The sequence below is a fragment of the Garra rufa genome, chromosome 20, assembly GCF_049309525.1.
Source record: "Garra rufa chromosome 20, GarRuf1.0, whole genome shotgun sequence".
In the NCBI taxonomy this organism is placed as follows: domain Eukaryota; kingdom Metazoa; phylum Chordata; class Actinopteri; order Cypriniformes; family Cyprinidae; genus Garra; species Garra rufa.
The window spans coordinates 37,128,506-37,141,965 of record NC_133380.1 but is presented as its reverse complement, the minus strand read 5'-3'; the positions used below and the strand labels follow the sequence as shown (position 1 = coordinate 37,141,965).

Below are 13,460 nucleotides of genomic sequence, written 5' to 3'. Positions count from 1 at the left end.
TTTGTCAAATTGACAGTTATTAGTGTTGAGTGCTACTGTAAGGTAAACCTGCCTGCTTAAAAAGTTTTTAAAAGGATTAACAGTTGAAAACATTCCTTAGAAATTTAGTAATCAAATGTAATGTTACATTACCTCTAAAGCAATTGAAATAGTTACACTACTTTTAAATTACATTTTAAATAGGGAAATTTAATCGGTAGCCTATTACAGCCTATTTCCAAAATAACCTTCCCAACAATGTTGATACATTTGTGTTTTGAAATATATAAAACAATTTATTTTATTTGGATGAATTTGTCTGTCTTTTTTAGCAGATTTACCAATTATCTTGTCTTTTCCTTAATTTCAGGCCCACATTTAGTTAAAGCTGTTGAAGAACTAATACTTTTGCACAAATTTGGCTGTAATCCCCAACATCAGTTCTCACTATCTTTGATCACAGGCAAGTGATTTTGTCTAGGAATCGTAAAATGGAAAAAATAAATAAATAAATAAAAATAAATATGAAAAATGCTGCATTTATTTAGTTTCTAGACATTACACTATGTGTGTCTTCTGTTAACGAGACAGAAATGAACCTGTCACTGTGAAAACCAGGTGTACACCAGTTCGATTAAAATAAATATCAAAAGTAGATATTTCCCTTCAATTTATACAGCAAACCTGCAGATAAGTGTGAAACGCTTTCTTAATATTTCCCGGGAAATTTATTCCGCCAAAATACCAACAAAGAAATACCCGCCTTTACAGTCAAGCCAGTGGGGGAAGGGGCTAAGAATCCTATTGGTTCCATACAACCAAAAGGAACTCCAACAGCCAATGAAATGCGTTGTCATGAGATCCACGTCACACGCCAGAGCGTCAGCTGTTCAGAGAAGGAGGTCACCGCAGCACATTTGGCGCTAGTTTGACGGCGGGGAAGTGAGTGTGCTGAGGAGCTGACTCTGAGAGACCTACAACTTGTGATTATTATTGCGGTTTTCAACACTAATTCAGCTTTATTCAGGTAAGACATTAAATATATTCGTTTTATACTTCTTAAAAGATTGTGCAGTATTTTAAAGATTAAGATTACTTCTATTTAGTGTTGTTATGTGCGTGTGAACAAACAGCTGGGCGCCAAATGACACAGCAGCTTGCTTAGAATTTAACTTACAGTATTTGTTAGACATCCACAAGTGTTTTTGCAACAAATAAAAACATTTATTTAATGTACTTATTTTGCAGCTTGGTAACGTTAATCTTAGTGAAATAGAACCAACAGGAAGCATTAATAAAAGTAGTAATCACAAAGTTCCTGTAGGTTCAAACCGCGAAATTGAAAGGAATTACTTTACTTTGCTTGATATTTGATGGTTGATTTTACACAAAATGTATTAAGTCTTTGTTGTCAGACTTGATACTGTTAACTACAACCAACCCCCAACAGGGTTTTAGGTTAGTATGGCTTTGTTAATGACTCACACCTCAAAGCATCAGAGTCTGCAGGAAAAACTACACTTGCTTGCTAAATTCTTGAAGGGTTATCTCAGTTTCCCTCTCAAAGCTACAGATTATTAAATCGAATTAGTAGATCTGACTCTACAAGCTATTGTGCATTAACCCTTGTGTGACCTTATGGACATTTTTGTCCATTTCAGTTTAGTTTTTTGTTATAAGTGTGCGTGTTAATGCCAACTGCATACATTTTGGCTTAGGTATTTATTTTGATTGAAATTGCAATATTTCACCCTCATTAAAAAAAAAAAAATCAATTTTACCCTGCATACAAAAAAATACTCACACTCACATTGAAACCCATTAAAACTGCATTTTTTTAAAACCCAGGGCCATTTGAATAAAATTTGTTGCTAATAAGCATTCATTCTATCGACAAGGCTTCAAATTTTACATTTTTACCATTTTTTTTTTTTCAAATCTAACACTACATAAAAATATAAACGCCTCAAAATTAATGTTGTTCATCACTGACACACCCAAGAATCTAATAAGCAAAGAAAAAACTATTTCATTTTTTCATAAACACCTGTGGCATTATGCAAACAAACCAGCATTTAAAGCATTACAATTCTGAAAATTAATAAATGTTTGGTATCTATGGATAGAACAGATGCTGGTTAAAAAAAATTGACATCAGTGAAAGTGGAAAAAAATATTTAAAAAATCATATTTTTATGACAGTTTTTGGACATGTGCATCTTGCACCTATGTGTAATATATATTTATTTATTTAATTATTATTTTTTATTTATTTAATTATTATTTTTTATTTATTTAATTATTTTTTTATTTAATTATTTTTTATTTATTTTATTTATTTTATTTATTATTTATTTATTTAATTATTTTTTATTTTTTTATTTTTTTATTATTATTATTATTATTATTTTTTTTTTTTTTTTGGGATGAACAAGGGTTAAAGGTTTACTGTAAACTAAGTGATCACTGCTTTTTCTTTCAGATCTGGTTCTAAAGTAAAAATGCCCAGCACTCGCTCACAGAATCAGCCCACCCTTCAGTTCCCCCGAAGAAAGTCTTCCAGATTGGGATCTCGACCTAAAATCTCCTCTGAGAATGCGGTGGATGTTCAGTCCACCCCTTTGTCCCCGAGAAAGCCAAATGTGGGAGATTCACTTGGTGTCTGTCTGTCTCCCAGGAATTCGGTGTTGAAAAACACCTCTCTGTCTGAAAGGCTGCCCTTGAGTCCCCGCAAGCGTACAGGTGTGTAAACCATCACCTTTAAACAACCTTCATGGATGTCGCATTCTTTTGTTTATAACGTCCTGTGTTTGTTTTTCAGGTGATGAGAATGGCTGTAACCTCCCGGCTTCTATGCTTGGCTCTCCTCCAAAGCAGCGCTGCGCTCCTCTGTGCTCCCCTCGTAAACTGTCCTTTAATGAGAACAATCCAGTCTTCTCCTCACCTCCACGTCCCACACCATCATCACCGAAAATTCCCCTGTCTCCTATTTCGCGACCATCGCCAAAACGGCTGCAGGAGACCCCTTGCGCCAGCCCAATCGCACGTAAAGAGGGAAAGCTCCCTGTTACTCGATTCTTTCCTGTGAAAAGTATGTTTTCTTCAGTGTCTTTGAGTGTTGTTTGCTTAAATTTCTGGTATTTGATAAGTAACCTATATTTTTGATCTGGTCTGTTTCTTTCAGAATCAGGTTATCAGAGCATAAAGCAGGCGCTTCACACTGCAGTACCCGAACGTCTTCTGTCTCGTGAGGCAGAAAGAGCTGCCATTGTCTCTTTCCTGGAAAACCATGTGGTGACAGAAAAACCCTCCAGCCTTTATATCTCTGGTGCTCCTGGCACAGGCAAGACCGCCTGTCTGAACTGTGTCCTCCAGGAACAAAAGGTGAGCTCGAGAGAAAATATAAGGGTTTGTAACTTTAAAATAAAATGCACTGCTGTTTAAAAGTTTGGGGTCAGTAAGGCAAGATGCATTAAAGGGATAGTTACCCAAAAATAATAATTCTGTCATTAGTTACTCATGCTTCACCATCGTTCCAAACCCATGAGACCTTAGTTCATCTTCAAAACAAATTAAGATTTTGTTTTGAAATCCAAAAGCTTTCTGAACCTGCGTAGACGGCAACGCAACGGACACTTTTAAGGCCCAGAAAGGTATTAAGGACATTGTTAAAATAGTCCATGTAACATCAGGGGTTCAACCGCTATGAAGCTGCGAGAATACTTTTTGTGTGTAAAGACCAAAAACACAACTTTAACATGTGCTATTAAATAGATGCAGCTTTGGTCAGCATAGGAGACTTCTTTTAAAAATATATTATAAAAATCATTCAAACCGCAGTATTTTGAATGGTGCTATACATCAGCTTACTTTTAAAACTCTTAATTGGTAAGATTGTAATTGTAACATGAACATTACATTTTACAAAAAAACTATGGTTCTTATTGTCGTCTTCTCTTGTTTCCAGGCTCTGTTGAAAGGTGTTCAGACTGTGGTCATCAACTGTATGAATCTGCGAAGCTCACATGCTATCTTTCCAATGCTGGGAGAGAGACTCGGGGTCCCAAAGGGCAACAGCGAGGCTCGGCTGGAGAAACTTCTGACTAGTTCTGGGCCCGCTGTGTAAGTCAGCTTTTTTGCATAAACCATTTCAGGTTTTTAACTCATGTACATTGACCAAGGTCAGTTTTTGTAGTCTCATTCAAACGAGAGTAATTCTTACTCTGGTCTTTTTGTGTGCAACAGCCTGTTGGTTCTCGATGAGATGGACCAGTTGGATAGCAAATCTCAGGAGGTTCTCTACACGATCTTTGAGTGGCCTTACCTGCCCAACTCTCGTGTTTGTCTCATTGGTAAGATCGTCATGCGTTTATCTCTCCAAATTTGTGCACTTAAAGGGATAGTTCACCCAAGAATAAAAATGAATGGCATTCGTTTCTCTCATGTAAACTCTTAAGATTTCATCTTTGGAACACAAACCCTACATAGACAGCAACGCAACAAAAATTCAAGACCCAGAAAGGTAGTAAGGACTAGGGTTGGGTATCGAGAACCGGTTCCAAAGTGGAAATTTCCAATAACCGGGTATTCGATAAGACGCATGCATTTCGATGTGATTTTTAAACTAAGTGCAGAAAGGAAAAGAACTTGCACACTGTTTGCGTGCAGCGAGTATGGAGCGATGCTGGTTCCCGATCTGTGTCCGTTCTTGAACCGTTCCGCGCATTTCCACTGCAGAAAAGGTTGTTCCAGTCCGGAACTGACTTCTCTTTCACATATATTGACCCGTATGCACGAAATATGTCAGCATATCCTCATAAACAGCATTTTTGTCTTGAGTGAACGTATACAGATGAGAAAGAAAACAAATGTGTAACAGTATTTTTAGATCTGTGTTCGGTGTTAAAGAGACAAAAACAAAAAACAAAACAAAAGAAAATCATCAGTAACTGACTGAATATATTTTATAAATTTAATGAGGATTAATCAATATTTTATTTATGAAAATACAACTATGCAGCGTTTTTTAAACTTTAATTTCTGTACCTGACATTTGTTCGGTTTTATTTGTTTATGCTATTGCTAATTGATTTGTTTGTTCCTGTTTTATTACTTGTCTTTAACAATTTAACGTTTGATATTTATATTAGTCTAGTTTTTTTTTTTTTTTTCTGTGGTAATTTTTGCTAAAACCTTAGGCAAAAGACAGAATAAATACGTTTGACACCTAAAGGTTTGACTTAAAACTTTTTAATGTTTTTTGGAATCGGAATTAGGAAATAAGAAGAATCGGAATCAATCAAATTAAAACGCTCATTAAAAGGACCTCATTAAAGCAGTCCATGTGACATCAGTGGTTCAGCCTTAATTTTATGAAACTGCAAGAATACTTTTTATATGCAAAGAAAACAGAAATAAGGAATTTATTCAACAATTTCTTGATGGAATTCTCATGGAAGACTGACATGTTGACTAAAGTCATATTTTTTTTCTTTGTACAAAAAAAAAATGTTCTTGTAGCTTCATAAAATTACATTTGAACCACAATGTCAGATGGACTATTTTAATGATATCCTTACTACCTTTCTGGGTCTTGAACGTGTCCGTTGCGTCGCTGTCAGTGCAGGGTTAGAAAGCTTGGATTTCATTAAAATACCTTTATTTGTGTTCCAAAGAAGAACAAAGGTCTTACAGGTTTAGAACAGCATGAGGCTGATTAATTAATGACAAGAGTGTTCATTTCTGTGTGAACTATCCCTTTAACTTCTGCTAACAATCTATACAAAGCCAATTGTTTTGAATGTCTGCTTACCGGTGAACTTTGTCCCCTCAGGTATTGCTAACGCGTTGGACCTGACGGACCGTATTCTGCCCAGACTGCAAGCCAAACCACATTGCAGACCCAAGCTGCTCAACTTTCCTCCTTACAGTCGTGAGGAGCTCAATGCAATCGTCCAAGACCGGCTCACACAGGTATGCCTACTCACATATTTTCTGTTCTCTGTACTTATCCAAAATCTCATTCTGAGGTAGTAACACATTGGTGTGCTCATGTGAATTCAGGTATCAGGCGAAGGTGTTCTGGATGCAGCAGCAGTTCAGTTCTGTGCAAGAAAGGTTTCAGCTGTGTCAGGAGATGCCCGCAAAGTGCTCGACATATGCAGGTAAGAGAACTGGTTTTAAACTGCTAAAATGAGTGTGACTGCCAGTTTTGTGAGGTTCTCACATTTGTGTTTATCCATCAGGAGGGCTGTGGAGATCGTGGAAGCATCAGACAGGTCTAAAACATCATCCGAACCTGCGGTTAACCCTAAAGGTACTATAATTTCCACAAAATAGGTTTTTCTGGGTCAGAATTGTCATTCTATGTTATTACCACGGGAGGTTGTCTATAAAGAAAAAGAAATGAACGTCTATTTTGTTGTTGCAGTGTCACGAGTAAGTGTTCCTCAAGTGGCACGGGTTTTGTCTGAGGTGTATGGTGACCGCATGGCATCCAGCAGCGGGGATGGCGAGAGCTTCCCTTTGCAGCAGAAGCTTCTGGTTTGCTGTCTGCTTCTAATCGTCCGTAATGGCAAGAGCAAAGAGGTCCAGTTGGGCAAGGTGAGTCAAACTTTGATCGTCACATGAAAATTCTCCAAACTCTGTAACATAAGTGTTCGGGTTACTTTGAGGAAGAAGTGGGACTGACAACCCTGTTTGTGTTTCTGCAGCTGTGTGAAGTGTACAGTAAGCTGTCTAAGCAGAGGCAGGTGGGAGGTGTCGGACAGACTGAGTGTCTGTCTCTCTGCAGTCTGCTGGAGAGCAGAGGAATCTTCACACTCAAAAAGGCCAAGGATGCGCGATTGACTAAAGTAAGAGCAGCTATGATTTAATAATAGTATGTCTTTTGTATCGTATCGATTTAAGCCCAAAGTGTGCTTCAGAAATTCGTGTTCTGCAAGGGTTGCAGCCCAGTTTTTGTGTTTGTATGGATGGTCTGTGTACTATAGAAGCCTGTTTTAGGCTCTGAATAAAAAAGGTAATTGCAAATTCTAACAATTCAGATTTTTTTTTTTATCCTCAGAATTCCAATTAATGTCAGAATTGCGAGAGATGAAGTCACAATTCTGACTTAGTTTATAGCACACAATTCTGAGGAAAAAAAATGTCAAATCAAAATTGCAAGATAACTCACAACTGCGAGGACAAAAAAATTGTTTTGTTTTTCTTTTTCCTGAGTTGTGGGAGTATAATTTTGAAGAGAAAAAAGACTTCTCAGAATTTAATTTATATCTCACAATTCTGATTTAGCTCTCAATTGTTATAAATGTACAAACTCGCAATTCTGAGAAAAAAAAGTCTGAATTGTGTTTGTGTGGATGGTCTGTGTACTGTGGAAGCCTGTTTTAGCCACTGAATAAAAAATAAAGGTAATAGCAAATTATCTCTCAATTCCCCCCCCCCCCTCCTCAGAATTCAATGATACAAACTCACAATTCTGACTTTTTTTTTTTCCTCTCTCTGAATTTTGAGATCTAAACTCAGAATTGTGAATTATAAAGTCAGAATTGTGAGAAATAAAGTCAGAATTGCAAGATAAAAACTTGCAATTGCAAGTTGAGACTTCTCAGAATTTAATTTACAGTTGTGATTTTATTTAGCAATTCTGACTTTTTTTTTTATTCTTCTAAGAGTTGTGGGATATAAACTCGCAATTGTGAGTTGAGACTTCTCAGAATTTAATTTATATCCCACAAAAAAGAAGGAAAAAGAAATTGTGAGAAACTCGCAATTATGAGGGAAAAAAAGTCAGAATTGTGAGGAAAAAATTGCAATAGTGAGAGAAAAAGTCAGTTGTGAGGAGAAATTCTTAATTCTGAGGAAAAAAGTATATAATCTTCTCTTAAATTGCGAGTTGAAAAGTCAGAATCGCGAGATGTAAACTCAATTGTGTTGAGGAAAAAAAGTAAGAATTGTGAGGAAAAGTTGCAATTGCCTTCATTTATTTTTTTTATATGGCCTACAACAGCACAGACACGAGATGGATGTTGAGAGAGAATGAGTCCGCTAGGTGGTGCTGTGTATGTGTCAAACTTGTCCATCTGTTCTTGAGCATACTTAACCCTTATGTGTTGTTAGGGACGTTTTCGTCCACTGAGGGGTGCTGTTGAGTCTTAATTTGGCCACAACTTTTTCTCTGTTAAAGCAAATGGAATGATTTTTGGTGACTAATCTTATTTTGATACATATTTTGGGAAAATGCTTTGAAATTTTTCAAAAACTCAACAGTACACTGTGGGCAAATTTACTACCCTTTCGTTATGTTTCGTGGCTGAAAACAGCCACTACTTTAAACTGCTGTAAAAATGTATCAGATAAATATTTTTTCAAATTTTTTTGCATAAATCTATTAATCAACCTCAGTCCTGCTCAAAAATACTAAATGTTAAAAAAAAATTCAGGATTTTAACTCTTTAATTGCCAAATTCCTAAATGATGTCACTGATTTGGGGAAAAAAAAACACAAGATTACTAATTTTAAATATAAAAGGTAATTGTGGCCTGGATTTTTTTTTACCTTTTTAACAGTCTTGGACATGTGAAAGATTAGTAAGAAGATTGGCTTTCATGCATTGTTAGTTTTGGCGCAGCATCAGATTTTCTTTTTTTCTCCCTCATTTATTGTTTGTGGCTGTTTTTGCCCCATTGACTTCCATTATAACCACATTTTTTGATTGCAAAGCCATGACACCATATAATGCTGAATTCTTGATTGTTTGTGGTTTTCCCTGTTGGGAAGGGGTCAAATTTGTAAATTGTGCTGTTGATTATCAGTTGGCCCCATTAACCCTTTAGATAGGCCTTTGCAAAAAAAAGCTTAGTTTTACATAGAGTTCTATGGAGTTTAACGGCATATTATAGTGTGCGTGTGTCTAAGTGTGTCTAAGTGTGTTTGAGTGTGTGAAAGTGTGTGAAAGTGAGTGAAAGTGTGTGAAAGTGTGAGAGAGACCTTTGTGCACCTTGATACCCCTGAGAAAATCAAAATAAGCACCTCAGCTCTCAGAACAACATGGAGTAAACAAAAATAAAGAAAGTATATTTATGTATTTGTTTACCATATAGTTCTGAGAGCTGAAGTGCTTTTTTTGATTTTCTGAGATGTATCAAGGTGCACAGAGGTCTCTCTCACACTCACAGACACTCACACACACTCTCATACACTTTCACACACTTTCACACACTCACACACGCTCACAAACACATACACACACGCACACTATGATATGCCGTTAAACTCCATAGAACTCTATGTAAAACTAAGCTTTTTTTTGCAAAGGCCTATCTAAAGGGTTAATGGGGCCAACTGATAATCAACAGCACAATTTACAAATTTGACCCCTTCCCAACAGGGAAAACCACAAACAATCAAGAATTCAGCATTATATGGTGTCATGGCTTTGCAATCAAAAAATGTGGTTATAATGGAAGTCAATGGGGCAAAAACAGCCACAAACAATAAATGAGGGAGAAAAAAAGAAAATCTGATGCTGCGCCAAAACTAACAATGCATGAAAGCCAATGTTCTTACTAATCTTTCACATGTCCAAGACTGTTAAAAAGGTAAAAAACAAACCAGGCCACAATTACCTTTTATATTGAAAATTAGTAATTTTGTGTTTTTTTTTTTCCAAAATCAGTGACATCATTTAGGAATTTGGCAATTAAAGAGTTAAAATCCTGAATTTTTTTTAAACATTTAGTATTTTTGAGCAGGACTGAGGTTGATTAATAGATTTATGCAAAAAAATTTGAAAAAAATATTTATCTGATACATTTTTACAGCAGTTTAAAGTAGTGGCTGAAACATAACGAAAGGTTGTAAATTGAAACAATGCACAAGGGTTAAAAAGCTGTGTGAGATGGTAAAAAGTGGAAAAAGTATACTTGGGCCTTAAGATTTTCAGTGGATCAGTTTGTCAATTCATTATAACAAAATGAGGGTCTACATTTTAATATTGTTTTTTCTTTCCTAGATCTCACTGAAGATTGAAGAGCGAGACGTCGAGAATGCTTTGAAGGACCGAACTCTCCTTGGTAGCATATTAGCGGCTGGTCTGCCATAGATTTTAACTACTTATTATTATTTTTAACTTTTTCCCTCAATATTTTATATTGCTTAGACGTGAAAGTCTTGTTTAAAATGAGATGTGCTATTTCAAAGAGTGATGATTTGATCCAAAAGGGTTGATTTTTCTATTATGTTTGTGTCAAACATTTTGCCTTGCCTTTTTTTTTTTGTTTGTTTAAATATGCATTCTTAAACTGGCACAAATTCTTCTTTGTTTCAAAACTGAAGATCTTGCCTTTTATATTTTGTACTTCAGCTTTGTAATGGTTTTGTGGGAATGTAGTTTTAATAAAGCAGAATGTACACAAGTTTGATCCTGAGCCAATTTACAGTGCTTTGCAAAAGTATTCAAAGTATTTTTTCCCATGTTATGTTTAACTGTTTTAGGCTTTTTTCCATATCAATGTACACTCCATGTACTTATAATGAAAAAAGAAAAACTGAATTGTCACAACTTCATAAACTGATTACAATTTTTTTTTTCTTTAAGTACATTGCAAAAGTATTCATACCCTTAACTCAGTACTTAGCTGAAGCACCTTTACAGCCTCAAGTCTTTTTGGGTATGATGCAACAGTTTGCTCATCAACATTTGGCAATTATCTCCTCTTCATCTCTCAAGCTCTGTCAGCTTGGATGGGGTCTGGCAGACATTTTCAGGTTTCTTAAGAAAAGTTTGATTGGGTTTAAGCCAAGGCTGTCGCTGGGCCACTCAAGGACATTCACAGAGTTGTCTATAAGCCAATCTTGCTGTGTGCTTATGGTCATTGTCCTGTTGGAATGTGAACCTTCTGCCCAGTCTGAGGTTTTGAATGCTCTGGACTAGCTATCCCATCTATCTCATCTTTTAGGTGCTTCTTTCCAAATTCTGAGTGTGTTTTCATTGAGAGAACTTAGTCTTACCACACCACAATAAATCCCAGATCGGTGGAGTGTTGCAGTGATGTTTGTCCTTCTTTAGATTTCTCCGATCTCCGTATGATTATGGAGCTCAACTAGAGTGACCATCAGCTTCTTGGTTACCACTCTAACCAAGGTCCTCCATCAATTGCTCAGTTTGGCCAGGAAGCCAGCCCTAAGAAAAGTCCTAGTTGTTTCAAACTTCTTCCATGAAGGGTAACAGAGACTACATGCTTCTGCGAACCTTCAACGCAGCAGAATTTTTTCTGAACTTTTCTCCAGATGTGTGGCTTGATGCAATCCCATCTCTGAGCTCTACAAGCAAGGGTTTTTTTTTTAACCTCAGGGCTTGGTTTTTGCTCTGATATGCATTTTTAGGCAATAGACTTTTTATTAAGACGCGTGTGCCTTTCCAAATCATACCCATTCAATTGAATTTGCCTCAGGTTAACTCCACCCAAAGTGCAGTAACATCTACAAGCAATATGAATGCTCCTGAAATAAATTTCAACTGCCCCAGACAGGCGTGTGAATACTTATGCAATGGAAATTTGTTTATTTTTAATAAATTTGCTAAGATGTCTTAAATTGAAATAGCTTCTCTTGCTCATCAACGGATTCTCTGCAGTGAATGGCTGCCGTCAGAATGAGTGTTTAAACGGATGATTAAAAACATCACAATAATCCACACAACCCTAGTCCCTCAATAAATGCCTTGTGAAGTGAAAAGATGCTTTTAGTTTAAACTATCAGTTCTGGTTAAAATAAGTCAATAATCCATCTGTAAACATTTGTTAAAATCTGGTTTCATTTGTAAACATCACTTATGTGCACATTTCTCTCCTGGACAGGTGTGGATTACGGTGTTTTTATCAGCTGTTTGAACTTTCATTCTGACGGCACCCATTCACTGCAGATGATCCACTGGTAAGCAAATGATGTAATGGTAAATTTCTCTAAATCGGTTCAGATGAAGAAACAAACTCTGATTAAATTTTCAGAAAATTTTCATTTTCAGGTTAACTTTTTCCTTTTTTAATTAAAGAGGTCTCCAAAAAATCTAAATGGTCATTAATTATCTCAATTTATCTCACAAATTCTGAAAATATTGAGGAAAAATATCAGAATTGCGAAATAAACTCACAATTACATCACGCGATCCTGGAAAAAAAGTGCGAGTTTTCTCACAATTCTAAAGGAAAAATAGTCTGAATTGTGAGTTTTTATCTCAATTCTGGAAAAAAAAAAAATTGTGAGATAAAAACTCTAAAAACAATTATAATCACACAATTCTGAGGGGAAAAAAAAGTCGTTTTGTTAGTTTTTATTAGTTTTTATTTCACAATTCTGACTAAAAAAGTCAGAATTGGGAGATAAACATTTACATCACGCAATTCTGAAAAGAAGTCTGAATTATAAGTTTTTATCTCAATTCTGGGAAAAAAAGTCTGAATTGGGAGTTTTTCTTACAATTGTGAGTTTATATCACACAATTTTAAGTTTATATTATGCAATTATAAAAAAGGTCAGAATTGGAAGATACAAACTCATAAGTATATCTTGCAATTCCGGAGAAAAAAAGTCTAAATTGTGAATTTATATCTCACCCTTCTAAAAAAAAAAAAAAAAAAAGAATTGTGAGATTGTGAGCTCATATCATGCAATTCTAGGAAAGAAAGTCAAAATTGTGAGTTTCCCTTACAATTGTGAGTTTATATCACGCAATTTTACGTTTATATTACGCAATTATATAAAAAAGTCAGAATTGGAAGATATAAACTCATAAGTATATCTTGCAATTCCTGAGAAAAAAGTCTAAATTGTGAATTTTTATCTCACAATTCTGGGAAAGAAAGTCAGAATTGTGAGTTTCTCTTATAGTTGTGAGTTTATATCACGCAATTCTAAAAAAGTCAGAATTGCTAGATAAACTCACAATTAAGTTTACTTTTTCCTTTTTTTAATTAAAGGGGTAGTTTTTCCAAAAATGAAAATTATCATTAATTACTCATCCCCGTATTGTTCCAGACTTGTAAGACCTTTGTTAATCTTCAGAACACAAATGAAGAAATTTTTGATGAAACCCGAGAGCTTTCTGACCTTGCATACACGGCAACGCAACTGACATGTTCAAGGCCCAGAAAGCCACTAAGGACATTGTTTAAATACAAGGTCCATGTGACATCAGTGGTTCATCCTTAATATTATGAAGCTACAAGAATACTTCATGCGCAAAGAACACAAAAATGATTTTAAGAGTTTTCTACAACTTCTAAGGTTGAAAAACATGAACCGCTGATGTCACATGGACAATTTTAACAATGTCCTTACTACCTCTTTGGGCCTTGAACGTGTCAGTTGCGTTGCGGACTACGCAGGGTCAGAAAGCTCTTAGATTTTATTAAAAAATATCTTAACTTGTGTTTCAAAGATGAACGAACTTGTCAAAATGAAGTGCGTCACAAAGAAA

At 35.6% G+C, this 13,460-nt stretch overlaps 1 protein-coding gene across 1 annotated transcript; it reads left to right on the top strand.

Moving 5' to 3' along the window:
* The first annotated feature begins 903 nt into the window (after positions 1 to 903).
* Positions 904 to 10,268, top strand: cdc6 (cell division cycle 6 homolog (S. cerevisiae)). Its single transcript, XM_073826147.1, has 12 exons — positions 904 to 1,006; positions 2,462 to 2,721; positions 2,801 to 3,070; positions 3,164 to 3,363; positions 3,947 to 4,101; positions 4,225 to 4,331; positions 5,813 to 5,952; positions 6,043 to 6,143; positions 6,225 to 6,295; positions 6,410 to 6,582; positions 6,693 to 6,833; positions 9,996 to 10,268. The coding sequence occupies exons 2-12, from the start codon at positions 2,481 to 2,483 to the stop codon at positions 10,083 to 10,085; spliced, it is 1,689 nt and encodes a 562-aa protein (XP_073682248.1). The 5' UTR covers positions 904 to 1,006; positions 2,462 to 2,480; the 3' UTR covers positions 10,086 to 10,268.
* The last annotated feature ends 3,192 nt before the right edge of the window (positions 10,269 to 13,460 follow it).

Bases quoted from the DNA above. Each gene is read 5' to 3' on its own strand.
- cdc6 (XM_073826147.1), top strand. From the start codon at position 2,481: ATGCCCAGCACTCGCTCACAGAATCAGCCCACCCTTCAGTTCCCCCGA. The intron at 2,722-2,800 runs GTGTGTAAACCA...TTTGTTTTTCAG, and splicing joins GAGTCCCCGCAAGCGTACAG to GTGATGAGAATGGCTGTAAC. The intron at 6,144-6,224 runs GTAAGAGAACTG...TTTATCCATCAG, and splicing joins AAAGTGCTCGACATATGCAG to GAGGGCTGTGGAGATCGTGG.